The sequence below is a fragment of the Budorcas taxicolor genome, chromosome 2 (assembly GCF_023091745.1).
Source record: "Budorcas taxicolor isolate Tak-1 chromosome 2, Takin1.1, whole genome shotgun sequence".
NCBI classification, from domain to species: domain Eukaryota; kingdom Metazoa; phylum Chordata; class Mammalia; order Artiodactyla; family Bovidae; genus Budorcas; species Budorcas taxicolor.
The window spans coordinates 53,151,076-53,166,589 of record NC_068911.1 but is presented as its reverse complement, the minus strand read 5'-3'; the positions used below and the strand labels follow the sequence as shown (position 1 = coordinate 53,166,589).

At 38.1% G+C, this 15,514-nt stretch overlaps 1 protein-coding gene across 1 annotated transcript in view; it reads right to left on the bottom strand.

The window, feature by feature from the left end:
• The window catches only part of TFPI (tissue factor pathway inhibitor), a 42,645-nt gene extending 27,690 nt beyond the window's left edge, over positions 1-14,955 (bottom strand). Inside the window, exons 1-2 of the mRNA XM_052636147.1 lie at positions 14,827-14,955; positions 8,296-8,493 (exon numbers count right to left, since the gene is read on the bottom strand). Of these exons, the coding sequence (XP_052492107.1) occupies positions 8,296-8,493; positions 14,827-14,935 (307 nt within the window). The 5' untranslated portion in view covers positions 14,936-14,955. The remainder of the gene's footprint in view (positions 1-8,295; positions 8,494-14,826) is intronic.
• Positions 14,956-15,514: the final 559 nt, after the last annotated feature.

Here is a 15,514-nt window from a genome sequence, read left to right as displayed (position 1 = left end):
CTTGACTGTGTTTCATGGGTTACTGGGCAATATTTTTTGTTGTTTGCTCATTTCGCACTTGGTGTGCTTCATTTTGAACAGTTACTATTGTTCTGTCATCAAGTTTACTGATCTTTTCTTCTGTAATATATAACATACTTTAAGTATATCTGGTGAAATTCTTATTTTATAAGAAATTCAACTATAGAAGCTCAACTGTAGAAATTCATCCATAGAACGTGACAATTTTCAGAGAAACAATCGATAGAAGTTAAAGAAGAAATATGATTTATATCTTATATTTCAAGTCTTTGAAGCTGAAATTTTGTTTTATTTAGGAGACCATTGAAACCTAGACAGAGTATTAAAAAGCAGAGACATTACTTTGCCAGCAAAGGTCCATGTAGTCAGAACTATGGTTTTTCCAGTAGTCATGTACGGCTGTGAGAGTTGGATTATAAAGAAAGCTGAGCACCAAAGAACTGATGCTTTCGAACTGTGGTGTTAGAGAAGACTCTTGAGAGTCCCTTGGACAGCAAGAAGGTCCAACCAGTCCATCCTAAAGGAGATCAGTCCTGGGTGCTCATTGGAAGGACTGATGCTGAAGCTGAAACTCCAATACTTTGGCCAGCTGCTGCGAATAAATGACTCATTTGAAAAGACCCTGATATTGGGAAAGATGGAAGGCAGGAGGAGAAGGGGATGACAGAGGAAAGACATGGTTGGATGGCCTCACCGACTCAACATGCACGAGTTTGAGTAAACTCTGGAAGTTGGTGATGGACAGGGAAGCCTGGCGTGCTGTGGTCCATGGGGTCACAAGGAGTCGGACATGACTGAGTGACAACTAAACTGAGAATGATGACTTGGATTTCTTATTTATATATTGTGCTTTTCAGACATCCTGGAGTGTGAAGCCAAGTGGTTCTTGCTGCTGCTGCTGCTGCTAATTTGCTTCAGTCATGTCCGACTATGTGCGACCCCATCGACGGCAGCCCACCAGGCTCCCCCGTCTCTGGGATTCTCCAGGCAAGAACACTGGAGTGGGTTGCCATTTCCTTCTCCAATGCATGAGAGTGAAAAGTGAAAGTGAAGTCGCTCAGTCGTGTCTGACTCTTAGCGACCCCATGGACTGCAGCCCACCAGGCTCCTCCGTCCACGGGATTTTCCAGGCAAGAGTACTGGAGTGGGGTGCCATTGCCTTCTCCCAAGTGGTCCTTTGGAAGCATTAATACAAACAATGTTAGTAGAGGTGATGGAATTCAAGCTGAGCTATTTCAAATTCTAAAAGATAATGCTGTTAAAGCGATGCACTCAATATGTCAGCAGATTTGGAAAACTCAGCAGTGGCCACAGTACTGGAAATGGTCAGTTTTCATTCCAAAACCAAAAAAGTGCATTTACTTCACTTTTATATATTCTACTTTTCTCCTTATTACGTTCCTGTTTTCTTTAAATCCTTTACCATATTTATAAGAGCTATTTTAAATTTCTTGTTGACTAATGTTGTCATCTTTGTCTGTTAGAATTGAGTACTTTTTTCCTAATTATGGATCAAATTTGCTTCATCTTTGAATGCTTAGTATTCTGGGAAGGGGGGATATAGATATTTTTGAATATTATGCTGTTGGCTGCTGGATTTTATTGTCTTCCATCAAATAATGTTTTACTGTCAGTCACAGCAAACACCCTCCTCCAACAACACAAGAGGCTACTCTGCACAAAGACACACCAAAAGGTCAATACTGAAAGGAGATTGTTTATATTCTTTGCAGCCGAAGATGGAGAAGCTCCATACAATCAGTAAAAGCAAGACTTGGAGCTGACTATGGCTCAGATCATCAGCTCCTTATTGCAAAATTCAGGTTCAACTTGAAGGAAGTAGGGGAAACCACTAGGCCATTCAGGTATGACCTAAATCAGATCCCTTATGAGTATACACTGGAAGTGATGAATAGATTGTAGGGATTATATCTGATAGACAGAGTGCCTGAAGAACTATAGATGGAGGTTCATAACATTGTATAGGAGGTGGTGATCAAAAGCATCCCCAAGAAAACAGAAATTCAAGAAGGCAAAATGGTTTTCTGAGGAGGTCTTAAAAATAGCTGAGAAAAGGAGAGAAGAGAAAGGCAAAGGAGAAAAGGAAAGATACACCAATCTAAATGCAGAGTTCCAGAGAATAGCAAGGAGAGATAAGAAAGCTTTCTTAAGTGAACAATGCAAATAAATAGAGGGAAATAACAGAATGGGAAAGACAAGAGATCTCTTCAAGAAAATTAGAGTCACCAGGGGAATATTTCAAGCAAAAATGGGCACAATAAAGGGCAGAAATGGTATGGACATACCAGAGCAGAAGAAATTAAGAAGAGGTGGAAAGAATACACAGAAGAGCTATACAAAAAAGGTCTTAATGACCTGGATAGCCACAGTGGTATGGTCATTCATTTAGAGCCAGACATCCTGGAGTGTGAAGTCAAGTGGGCCTTAGGAAGCATTACTACAAACACTGTTAGTAGAGGTGATGGAATTCGAGCTGAGCTATTTCAAATCCCCAAAGATGATGCTGTTAAAGTGAGGCACTCAATATCTCAGCAAATTTGGAAAACTCAGCAGTGGCTATAGGACTGGATAGGGTCAGGTTTCACTTCAATACCAAAGAAGAGCAATGCCAAACAATATTCAAACTACTGCCCGATTGTACTCATATCATATGCTAGCAAGGTTATGCTCAAAAACCTTCAAGCTAGGCTTCCATACTACTGAACCAAGAACTTCCAGATGTGAAGCTGAATTTAGAAAAGGCAGAGGAACCAGAGGTCAAATTGCCAACATTAGTTGGTTCGTAGAAAAAAACAAGGAAATTCCAGAAAAACATCTACTTCTGCTTCACTGACTGTGCTAAACCCTTTGTGTGGATCAAAACTAACTGTGGGAAATTCTTAAAAAGGTGAGAATACCAGACCACCTTAACTGCCTCCTGAGAAACCTGTATGCAGATTAAGAAGCAACAGTTAGAACTAGGCATGAATAACGGGCTGGTTGCAAATTGAGAAAGAAGTATGTCAAGGCTGTATATTGTCATCCTGCTTATTTAACTTAGATGCAGAGTGCATCATGTGGAATGTTTGGCTGGATGAAGCACAAGCTGGGATCAAGATTGCTAGGAGAAATATCAATAACCTCAGATATGCAGGTGACACCACCCTCATGGTAGAAAGCGGAGGGGAACTAAAAGAGCCTCGTGATGAAGGTGAAAGAGGAGTGAAAAAACCTGACTCAACATTCAAAAAACTAAGATCATGGCAAATAGATGGGGAAACAATGAAAACAGTGGCAGATTTTGTTTTCTTGGACTCCGAAATCACTGCAGAAGATGACTGTTGCCATGAAATTAAAAGACGCTTGCTGCTAGGAAGAAAAGCTATGACAAACCTAGACAGAATATTAAAAAGCGGAGATATTACTTAGCCAACAAAGGTTCATATTGTCAAAAAACCATATTTTTTTTAAATTAGTCATGTAGGGATGTGAGAATTTGACCATAAAGAAGGCTGAGTGCTGAAGAATTGATACTTTTTATTTGTGATGCCACAGCAGCAGCAGCAGACTCTTGAGAGTCTCTTGGACTGCAAGGAGATCAAATCACTCAGCCCTAAAGGAAATCAGCCCTGAATACTCATTGGAAGGACTGATGCTGAAGCTGAAACTCCTATACTCTGGCCACCCAATGTGAAGAGTTGACTCACTGGAAAACAAGCTGATGCTGGGAAAAACTGAAGTCAGGAGAAGGGGACTACAGAGGATGAGATGGTCAGATGGCATCACTGACTTGATGGACAAGAGTTTGAGCAAGCTCCGGGAGCCAGTGAAACACAGGGAAGCCTGGTGTGCTGCTGTCTATAGGGTTGCAAACCTGGTCACTGCTGTCTATAGGACACAAATGAGCGACAGAGCACAACAATTAAAGAAGTGCTTTTTTGGCAAGTAGTTAATAACGAATTTTTAAGGCTTGGTTTAACCTGCACTATGGCAGGAGTTAAGTAGCTTTTACTCTAGGTCTAATTTCATTCCAGTATTAAATTAAATGCAAAATTTCTCTTAATTGTGGGAGCTCTGGGAGGTGTTCCACTTACAAATCTCTTTAATTACGTTCTCAGTTCATGGAATTTCATCAAGTACATGCAGCTTTATTATTCAGCAACAAACTCAATGGGACCCTTATCCAGAATTTTTAGCTTTTTCACTTTGTATGTCCATTCTGTTTCACATACTGTCCCTCAGAACCTAGCCACATCAGTTTACCAGTCTCCAATCTCTACATCCTTTACCAGAGAGACTAGTGTGCTATGCTTGTACTTCCCTCTTATACTATGGTCCAGAAGTTCAGGTCAGTTCAGTCGCTCAGTTGTGTCTGACTCTTTGAGACCCCATGAACCGCAATATGCCAGGCCTCCCTGTCCATCACCAACTCCCGGAGTCCACCCAAACCCATGTCCATTGAGTCATGGGTGATGCCATCCAACCATCTCATCCTCTGTCATCCCCTTCTCCTCCTGCCCTCAGTCTTTCCCAGCATCAGGGTCTTCTCAAATGAGTCAGGTCTTCACATCAGGTGGCCAATGTATTGAAGTTTCAGCTTCAACATCTGCCCTTCTAATGAATATTCAGGACTGATTTCCTTTAGGATGGACTAGTTGGATGTCCTTGCAGTCCAAGGGACTCTCAAGAGTCTTCTCCAACACCACAGTTCAAAAACATCAATTCTTCGGTGCTTAGATTTCTTTATAGTCCAACTCTCACATCCACACATGACCACTGGAAAAACCGTAGCCTTGACTAGATGGACCTTTGTTGGCAAAGTAATGTCTCTGCTTTTCAATATGCTATCTAGGTTGGTTATAACTTTCCTCCCAAGGAGCAAGCATCTTTTAATTTCATGGTTGCAATCACCATCTGCAGTGACTTTGGAGCCCAGAAAAATAAAGTCAGCCAGTTTCCACTGTTTCCCCAGCAATTTGCCATGAAGTGATGGGACTGGATGCCATGATCTTAGTTTTTCTGAATGTTGAGCTTTAAGCCAACTTTTTCACTCTCCTCTTTCACTTTCATCAAGAGGCTCTTTAGTTCCTCTTCACTTTCTGCCATAAGGGTGGTGTCATCTGCATATCTGAGGTTATTGATATTTCTCCTGGCAATCTTAATTCTAGCCTGTGCTTCCTCCATTTCAGCGTTTCTCATGATGTACTCTGCATAGAAGTTAAATAAGCAGAGTGACAATATACAGCCTTGACGTACTCCTTTTCCTATTTGGAACCAGTCTGTTGTTCCATGTCCACTTCTAACTGTTGCTTCCTGACCTGCATACAGGTTTCTCAAGAAACAGGTCAGGTGGTCTGGTATTCCCATCTCTTTCAGAATTTTCCACAGTTTATTGTGATCCACACCAGTCAAAGGCTTTGGAATAATCAATAAAGCAGAAATAGATGTTTTTCTGGAACTCTCTTCCTTTTTCTATGATCCATTGTATGTTGGGAAATTGATCTCTGGTTCTTCTGCCTTTTCTAAAACCAGCTTGAACATCTGGAAGTTCACAGTTCATGTATTGCCGAAGCCTGGCTTGGAGAATTTTAAGCATTATTTTACTAGCATGTGAGATGAGTGCAATTGTGTGGTGGTTTGAGCATTCTTTGGCACTGCCTTTCTTTGGGATTGGAATGAAAACTGACCTTTTCATCCTGTGGCCACTGCTGAGTTTCCCAAATTTGCTGGCATATTGAGTGCAGCACTTTCACGGCATCATCTTTTAGGATTTGAAGTAGCTCAGCTGAAATTCCATCACCTCCACTAGCTTTGTTCATAGTGATGCTTTCTAAGGCCCACTTGACTTCACATTCCAGGATGTCTGGCTCTAGGTGAGTTTTCACACCATCGTGATTATCTGCGTCATGAAGATCTTTTTTGTACAGTTCTTCTGTGTATTCTTGCCACCTCTTCTTAATATCTTCTGCTTCTGTTAGGTCCCTACCATTTCTGCCGTTTATCGAGCCCATCTTTGCATGTAATGTTTCCTTGGCATCTCTAATTTTCTTGAAGAGACCTCTAGTCCTTCCCATTCTATTGTTTTCCTCTATTTGTTTGCACTGATCTCTTAGGAAGGCTTTCTTATCACTCCTTGCTATTCTTTGGAACTCTGTGTTCAGATGGGTATATCTTTCCTTTTTTCCTTTGCCTTCGCTTCCCTTGTTATCACGGCTATTTGTAAGGCCTCCTCAGACAGCCACTTTGCTTTTTTGCAGAAGTACCTTCATGCAGAACACTGGAGAGACTGGAAACCTCACCTCAGTTGTTTCCCTTCCCTCAGAGATCACAATCATGTACTGCATTTTGATCACTGTCTATAAAAACATTACTTCATACATTTCCCCCCCCAGTTTTTAGTTATTTACATTAGGAGAGAAATTCAGCTCCAGTTACTCCATCATAGCTGAAGATGGAATATTCTCCTTAGGTAATGTCTTTAAAGTTTAGTAATTCTTTTTCTATATGTCAGCTATATTCTTAACTGTAGCTTATTATATAAAACACTCAGATATTCAAGTATATTGTCAATGACATTTGAAGAAATAATGAGGAGATGGGGGGCATAGGACATATAGTTATATTACTATGGTAGTAGTTAGCTATTATATAGTAATATAACTATTATAGTTATATTACATAATAGTAATATAACTATTATAGTATATAATAGTAATATAACTATTATAATTATATTACTATAGTATTTGAAAAAATATTACAACAGGAAACTCACTGAAGAACAAAATGATTATATTTGATTAATTTCTGAAGAAAAAGGTAACTTGTCACAATGGTGAAATAAGAGATTTTTAAATTATAAATGCTAAATAGATATGTGTTTCTGGAAATAGTCCTGTTGATGAAAATAAGTAGGCTGCTACATGAGAAAGTGAGGATTACAAAGAATGAGGCAACCTGACCTCTAGCCAAGGTACTGAGTTTGAGTAATACTCAATGCAAAAGGATACTTGGCAGGTATGGAAGAGGAAAAGGTATAGAAATCTGTGATGGATGGAAAATGACCAGGCAATCACAAAACCAAATGTACAGGATAGAGAGAAACACCGAACTGCCTAATCTGTGCTAGCAACATTTTCCAGCACATCTACTGAGAAGAAGAGGGAAATAAGTGCTCTGAAATAAAGAAATACATTCACATCATTTCTTTTCTGTCAGCTCAGGAGCATACAACAATCATAGGGGGAGAAAAGCTCTTTCTTTTCACCACACTGAGATTCTTCCCACAAGCCAAGAGCATCATGATGCCAAGGCTGCTTTGTAAAAGCGGTTTGGGAAAGCATTATCAGTGTGAAAATGCTAAGCCACCTGCTTTGCAAAAAACAAGACACCAGTGTTAAGTAAAGAAACTCTCTATAGACTTACACAGTAATTCAACTCTAAGAACATGCAAGGCAGAAATCTGGGTCTAAAAACTATGGAAATAAGGCTAACTCAGGATTTTCTATCTCTCAAGTAGCTCTCAATTCAGAAGAATAAAGTTGAGATAAAATTGGACAAGTAATTTTTCAGAATTTAGTCTAAAGAGAGAAAACCACATAAAACATTGTAATTTGTAGAATTTAAAAAGTTTTAATATAATTAAAAGAATAAAAGCATTAAATTAAGTTTAATAACAGAATGTGATGTGCTTTTAATACTTATAATTTAGTAAAATATGAAAAGTCAGGTTCAGTAAGGTCTTAATAAGCCACTGGAGATAACATTTTCTACATTATTCCAAGGTTCCAAAGAGAAGGATTTAACTCTTAGATACATATATATATATATTTCTATAATTTTCTAATTACTAACTACTGAGAACCACAAAATGGATTAGTTCATTATCTTGATATGGAAACAACTATGACATCATCATGTTGAAAAAGGAAAGTCTAAATCACTGTGAATAATGATTTATTTCTTGTGAACTCATAGCTCCCTAAAGAGATGGAATTACACTTAATTTGTTGCAGATATAAAATCTGTTCTGCACACTTAAGGATTTGCTTCCCTCTTCATCATGGAGAAGTGTATAGGACAATAAGCTTAATGTATTTTATAATAACTGATACAAAAAATGAAAAACAATAATTGTTAAAGTTGAAAAAGTAAAAAAAAAAATTCCTTCTAATGTTAAAATAGTTTAAATTTTTTTTTTCTAAAATGATCAAATCTATGATTAAATCGAATAACCTGAAAGGTTTCTGGATGATAGTGTCTCCAAAAACCTACCTCTTGTACATTTTTGTTTGCATTCTTCCAGAGTTTCAAATCGATTCTGATTTCCTTCACATCCTCCATAAATAAATTCTTCACATTGTTGAGTGTGAATATTGAAAAAAAATCTCTTTATCATTGCTTTGCATGGGCCATCATCTGCTCTCATTGCACAAAATGAATGTACAGATCGCACTGGAAGCAACTCAGCATCTAGAAGGTAAAAATAAAAGAACAACATATAATCCTTCATCAACACTGTAATAATGTTACTTCCTTTTCACTTCCTTTTTAATACATTTTAATTTGAAGAAAAAGTACAACAATAATAGAACAGGCTAATATAAGAAACTATGAAAGTTATCCAAAAGGTAGATAAATATATAAACTCACCAAACAGATCTTACGAACTTTATTGATTATTAACCAACTATCAAGGGACAATGTTGAAATTTGTAATAGATTCTTACTGTTGCTTAAACTTGTACCAGTTGACCAATATGTAACTGAGTCATAGAGATATCTCCCTAATCAATAGTTGCATCATTTTTTACATATAAAATAAGTCTTTAAAAGCAACAATATTAGGGCTGGTACATGACTCCAAGCATTATGAAAAAAATTAACAGGGTATCTACGTTCATTTATGTGTGCATACATCTTACTTCATTAAACTATTTCCTAATTATGAAAATTTATGTAATTTATTATAAATTCCAAATAATTTATTTTCTTAAAGTAAACACACAAGGGCTTCCCTGGTAGTTCAGTTGGTAAAGAACCCACCTGCAATGCGGGAGACCCCAGCTCGATTCTTGGGTCGGGAAGATCCCTGGGAAAGGGAAAGGCTACCCACTCCAGTATTCTGGCCTAGAGAATTTCATGGACTATACGGTCCCAAAGAGACTTTGTGCCCCAAAGAGCTGGACACAACTGAGTGACTTTCTCTTTTACACTATACACACAAGAACTTCTTTCTATAGAAATTAATATATAATAGCATTTTAGAGTATTATATATAACTGTATATAAACAAAAAATGACTTATTAAAAAATATATAGTTTCCCTTTATCACTGAAGTTAACAATTGTCAATTCAAATTCAAAAATAAGTGAAAGCATTTTCTGAGTAATATATTTTTATATAATTGTGAATGTTATTTATATTCCTATGTTTACTTGAAGACTGATAATTTTATACTTGACATTCCAAGTTGTTAGAAAGTTGTGAGAAGTTAGAAGGCTTTGCATCAAAGACACTATGTGGTACATCTGACTAAGAGATGGCTCACCATGTGTCACTGAATTATCATTTTATGTTTATCTACTCTAGATAGGGCTGACCAAATTTTGACTTATCAGTTTTATAAATGTCTGATCTTATAATCAGATCTCAGAAGTATGTCAATAATTTTGAGAAGTGAGCTAGAATACAAGTATTCTGACATTGTGAATTGTAGAGGTATATTCCATTATTTCAGAAATCCCTAGGGCTTCCTTGGTAGCCCAGTTGATAAAGAATCCACCTGCAATGCAAGAGGTCCTGGTTTGATTCCCAGGTCAGGAAGATCCTCTGGAGAAGTGACAGGGTACCCACTCCAGTGTTCTTGGGCTTCTCTGGTGGCTCAGATGATAAAGAATCCACTCGCAATGTGGGAAACTTGGGTTCGATCCCTGGGTTGGGAAGATCCCCTGGAGGAGGGCATGGCAACCCCCTCCAGTATTCTTTCCTGGAGAATCCCCATGGACAGAGGAGCCTGGCAGGCTATACCCATGCGGTAACCAAGAGTCGGACACAGCTGAGTGACTAAGCACAGCACAACACAGCATAGCACTTCTCATATAATATGATGGTCCTGATTCCCAAGTTACAGTTATTGCGGAACTTTACAGACACCAAATCATTGCAGCCGTTCTTCAGACAAGCACCTTTAAAGAGGACACCTGTAGAATGTGGAAAGCATTGCCTGATTTGCCATATACTGTATATTTAGGGGAACTATTTCTTATAATAATTTTTATCAGGTTTTTCTCATTGATAATTTCCAATATTTTTGGCTTTTCATATATGTGATGTTCTTTATCATCATGCCAAATTTTTAGTTTACATTTTATGTTTTAAAGATAGAAATAATAGCCTATTTTCAACCTGCTATTTAGTAATTGTGCCACCAGGTGGCGGCAGTGCACCACACACACAAAAGGTAACTGCTCTGCAGAGTAGCAGAGTCTGGGTAGGAAAGACAGCAAATGGTTCACGGAGATGACTGTGCGCCGGACATTTTGCAATTATGTTGTTTAATAACCACAACAACCATCTGAATTAGGCATCTTTATCTCCTCTGTGCAAATTATAAAATAATACTGCACAAATGAACTTCTCAGTTCACACTCTTAAGTGATGGCTTTAGATCTGACCCCCAGATAATTTTATATCAGATATCTCACACCTTCTTAATAACTGAGTGATACAGTCACAAATCTGTGTGACTGAGATTCCTTAATTGACATTTAGATCAAGAATGTTGATTGAATTTTACAATTTATACTCAATAAATTTTTCTAAATTTTACTTTATAAAAATTAAAAGTTTTTTTTTCTTGTTATTCCTTTTTCTAAAAATTTTTTATTTTGTATTGGGATAGGGCCAATTAACAATGTTCTGATAGTTTCAGGTGGACAGCAAAGGGGCTCAACCTATACATATACATGTATCCATTCTCTCCCAAACTCCTCTCCCTCCCAGGCTGCCACATAACATGAAAGCAGGTAATGGTTTTATAGCAATTTCCTAAAGAAAGCACTATGAATTAATTTGATTAACATATTTTACTAATTATTATGTAATTATTCATTTTTACCATTCAAATTTTATGGTATTTCTTACACAAATCCTGCATTAGAATATTCTTTATTCTTTTGTGCAGTGAGCTTGTGACCTCCCACTTGAGCAGCATCATTCCTGATTGGGGGAGTGATCACGGGGCTCCTTTAAACACAAAGCCATGCCACTACTAAAATTGGATGAACGTCTGTCTCGTTTTCACTTTTTACTTTAGATGAACCTTTTCAAAAGTTAACAGCTGTGTGCCGATCCTGTATGTCTGGTATCGAGCTGTCATGGCAGGTGTGACAGAAGCTTAAGTGTCAGTGACCTCCGCCCCACGCCCCCACTTCATGGCGCATGCAGACACTCAGACTTACTTATATAAATATTAAAGAACTTCAAGATGCTGTGAGCATGTTTAATAAGATACTTCAGCTGCTCTGAGGGGGTCAAGAGTAACTTTCCTTCCTGAGACTTGAAGAAAGCATTGACTGTGACAAGGCTCTACCTAAGGCCATACAACTGGAAAACACACACAAGGCAATGTAACAGGAAATTAATCTGACGTATTGAAATAAACAGAATTATGGTTCACATTTAATCATGTTCATAATTGATTTCTTGCATTTTATTTTTCACAGTCTGAGGATTACAATTCCACTCTTCCTCCCCTCGGTCCTGGGGTATTGAGGGGAGGGCTCAGGGTAATATTTGGGGATGTGTCAAGTCCTTGTTTGTTGGAGTCCTCCTCCTCCTGGGATTTGTCTGGAAACCTGGAGCTTTAAGATAACTTACTGCCTGGGAGTCTACATGCTACTTGACTCTCTCACTAAAAGACTGGTTTCTCTGGAAAGATAGAACACAGACATGTACTCTGCCTTCTCTGTGCTAGGATATGTGCCAGCTGCTTTTATGCAATTTATATAACAGCCATCTGACTGTAGTTATTTACATCACTTATTTATAGATTAGGATACTGGGAGTCAGAGAGTTTATATAAACTCATCTAATTTTGCAAAGCTGCCATGTGACAAACTACAAATGCATACTTAGGCCCATCTGATTCTGAGTGTTATGAAATATACTTGCTTTTCTCTAAATGTTCCCTGATAGTTTTGTCTCTCCTAGTCCACAGGCATTTTTTTTAAAGAAAGTTTTCACCATAATTTTTTTGTCATTTTTGTTTCATCAAGAAGTTTCTCTATTCATCCTCCCTGCTGTTTGACTTAATTTTAAAATGTCTACTATTGACTTATGACAGAAGGCATAAAATCTCGTAATGTTTTTCAATAAAATACTAGTACATTATTTCACTGAATTTCTATAAAATGATGGCGTGAACATGGCATAACGTAATAGATGATATCTCCAAAATTAAATTGAGACAGACACTGTGTTTAATCACTCTGTTGTGTCCGACGCTTTAGGATCCCATGGACTCTAGCCCAGCAGGCCCCTCTGTCCATGGGGATTCTCCAGGAAAGAATACTGGAGTGGGTTGCCATGCCCTCCTCCAGGGGATCTTCCCAATCCAGGGATCGAACCCAGGTCTCCCGCATTGCGGGCAGATTCTTTACCAGCTGAGCCACCAGGGAAGCCTAAGAATACTGGAGTGGGTAGCCTATCTCTTCTCCAGGGGAACTTCTTGATCCAGGAATCGAACCAGGGTCTCTGGAATTGCAGGTGGATTCTTTACCAGCTGAGCTACCAGGGAAGCCCAGAGACAGACAAAGCATCATGCTAACACAAGATTAATTGAAAACAAAACGAAAACAAAACTGCATAAGTCTGTGCAGCCAGTCAGCTAAGTGGTCTTCACATCTGGCTTTACAGTCAAGGTTTTTTCTTATCCAGCTGGATTTGGTCTGTATTTACCCAGATATTTTAAACTTGGGTTTAAACATTGATGGATTAATTTTGTTTTCTTGGCTGACTGTGGCAGTAGCAACAACTTCAGGAACCTCCTGATTAACTGGCATTCACTTTCTCAGCCTAACTGAGAGAACTTCTTGGACTAGGTGAATACTGGGAAAACTTGGACTCTTTCTCCTCCCACTTCCTAAAATGGGATTGCTTGCTTTTCTCCTATTAGGATTTACTTTAATCTCCATATTCTTTCTCTACCTACCTCCAGAATATTAAAATTTTAGCCATCCCCTTTTTTGAGAAATGAGCAGAATGAAGGATTAGAATTCATCTCATAGTGATGACATTCCTACTTTGATAAGACACATAACGGTTTTTAACTTTATTAAATAACATTCCATCTTTAGGAAAATTTCTCAAGAATATATTTTTTTCTAGTGGCATATAACAATAAGCCTCTACTTTTCACACATGGATAGGATGTAACCGACACTTTTGATCCCAGCTGGGTTTGCTTCTCATCTACCAGTCAGCTGGGGCTGCTGTAGGCTAGGCTTTCTTGGGCGGGTGGAGTTCAATCTATGGGTCCAGCTGGGTCAGACCTTCAAACCTGTGGCTGATTTCAAATCTGGTCCCAGTGTCTGATTCTTGGGTGCAGGCTGAAGTGGTGTAGGATGTATATCTGCACTTCCCCAGGCCACACTCTCAGACAGCCAAGTATAGATGAGGCCCCCTCTTCTTTGTATCAACAGCAGCACCCTGTGCATGCCTCTATCATTTCACTTACTACACTGTACTGAAATAACCTGTCTTCCTTGTGAAATCATGACATTTTGGAGAACCCAGTCTCAGTCATCTGGTCTTCCCTAGCATCTACCAGAGTTTCAGACACATAAGAGGTATTTACTCAATCTGTATCAAAGGGAAGTACACTGAACAAAATCACACGAAAGAGCCGTAAGAGATGAAATAAAAAGGTATTTGTGGAAATCGTTTGTACATCACAAACACACATATGAATAGAAGATTTCATGTTGTTCAGTCTCTCATTATTAACAATGAGTTGAAGTTTCTATCAATAATTTACTAATTTGTCACAAAATAGTACTTTTAAGAAAGAAAGAAATCTATAATAATGATCACTACACAGTCACCTCCTTGTTCTATTGCTTTATGGTTAGAACAGTTGACCCTTGAACAACACGGGTTTGGTCTGCGTGGGTCCACTTATACAAATTTTTTTTTTAACAGTCAATACTGCAGTAGGGCATGATCTGTGGTTGGCTGAATCTGCATGCAGAACACCAGACATAGAGGAATTGTGGATACAGAGGGCTGAGTATAGGTTACATGTGGATGCTTTACTTCACTGATGGTGCACCAACTCCTGCATTGCTCAAGAGTCAACTGTATTTTATTTTTACACACAGAACTTTATGGGAGTAGAACTATCTTCTATTATCCCCATCTCCCGGTATCCAGCTTGGCTATATTCTCACACTGGTCTCATCTGAGAAGTTCTTGTTTGAGGAATATGAAGACGGGAAGGAGAGAAAAACTGAATCCTTCAATGCCTGCTGTTTCCTTTTCCTTCTCACACTTTTCCCAGTCAAAGGTGACATCAAGGTTCGTAGACAGCTGTATCTGTATCATTTTTTTTTACTTGCAATTTTCCAGAGATACTTCAGGTTTTAATATACAGTCTGAGAAATGAGAGATCTTGTTCCTTAAGGTGACTTTTTTTGTACTAAGGTTTTGGAAAAGTATCATTTCAATAAAACTTCTTTTTCTTCAAGAAGAAGAAAAATATATTAATTTTTGGATTAAAAGGATGAATGCTTCTAACACTTTACCTGTAATGTTTGTATATTCTTCACCTTCCACAGGAATAGCATCAAGAGGGGCAGAGGCACAGCTAAGCAGCAGACATACAGAAACCCCCAAAATCTGTTCTTTCTTCATTATGTTAATGAAGATTTCAGAGATGTCTGAAATATAAAACATAGATATACCGAATGAATAGAGAGTTGATGTGGATTTATACACAATTCAGTAGGAATCTTAAGCATACCTTTGACATGTATGACATTCTATGACACTTAATGTGTATTCTCATACATCTCTGTTCATGAATTCCATAAATCATATTTAAAACATGTGTGTTAGCATTCAGTATTGTAGACACACATAATTTCAATGCATATAGCTAATAATGTTCAGATACACAGGTCATATTTCAGCCTTGAAAATACACACTTAAATAGCAATAATTGAGACGTGGGTAATGCTAATCAACATGACTAAGTATGTATTAAGATCCATTTTCATATGCAATTCTATTTGCCACATCTTTTTCATAACTATTCTTTTCTGAGTCAGAACTACTTTTATTTGAAATTTTCTATCATTTCTTGAATGCAACTTTCAATTTCTGATTCCTCTTTCCCTTTGCTACCATGTTCAAAACAGAAATACATTTCTAAATGTTCATCTTGCTGCTGCTGCTAAGTCACTTCAATCGTGTCCGACTCTGTGCGACCC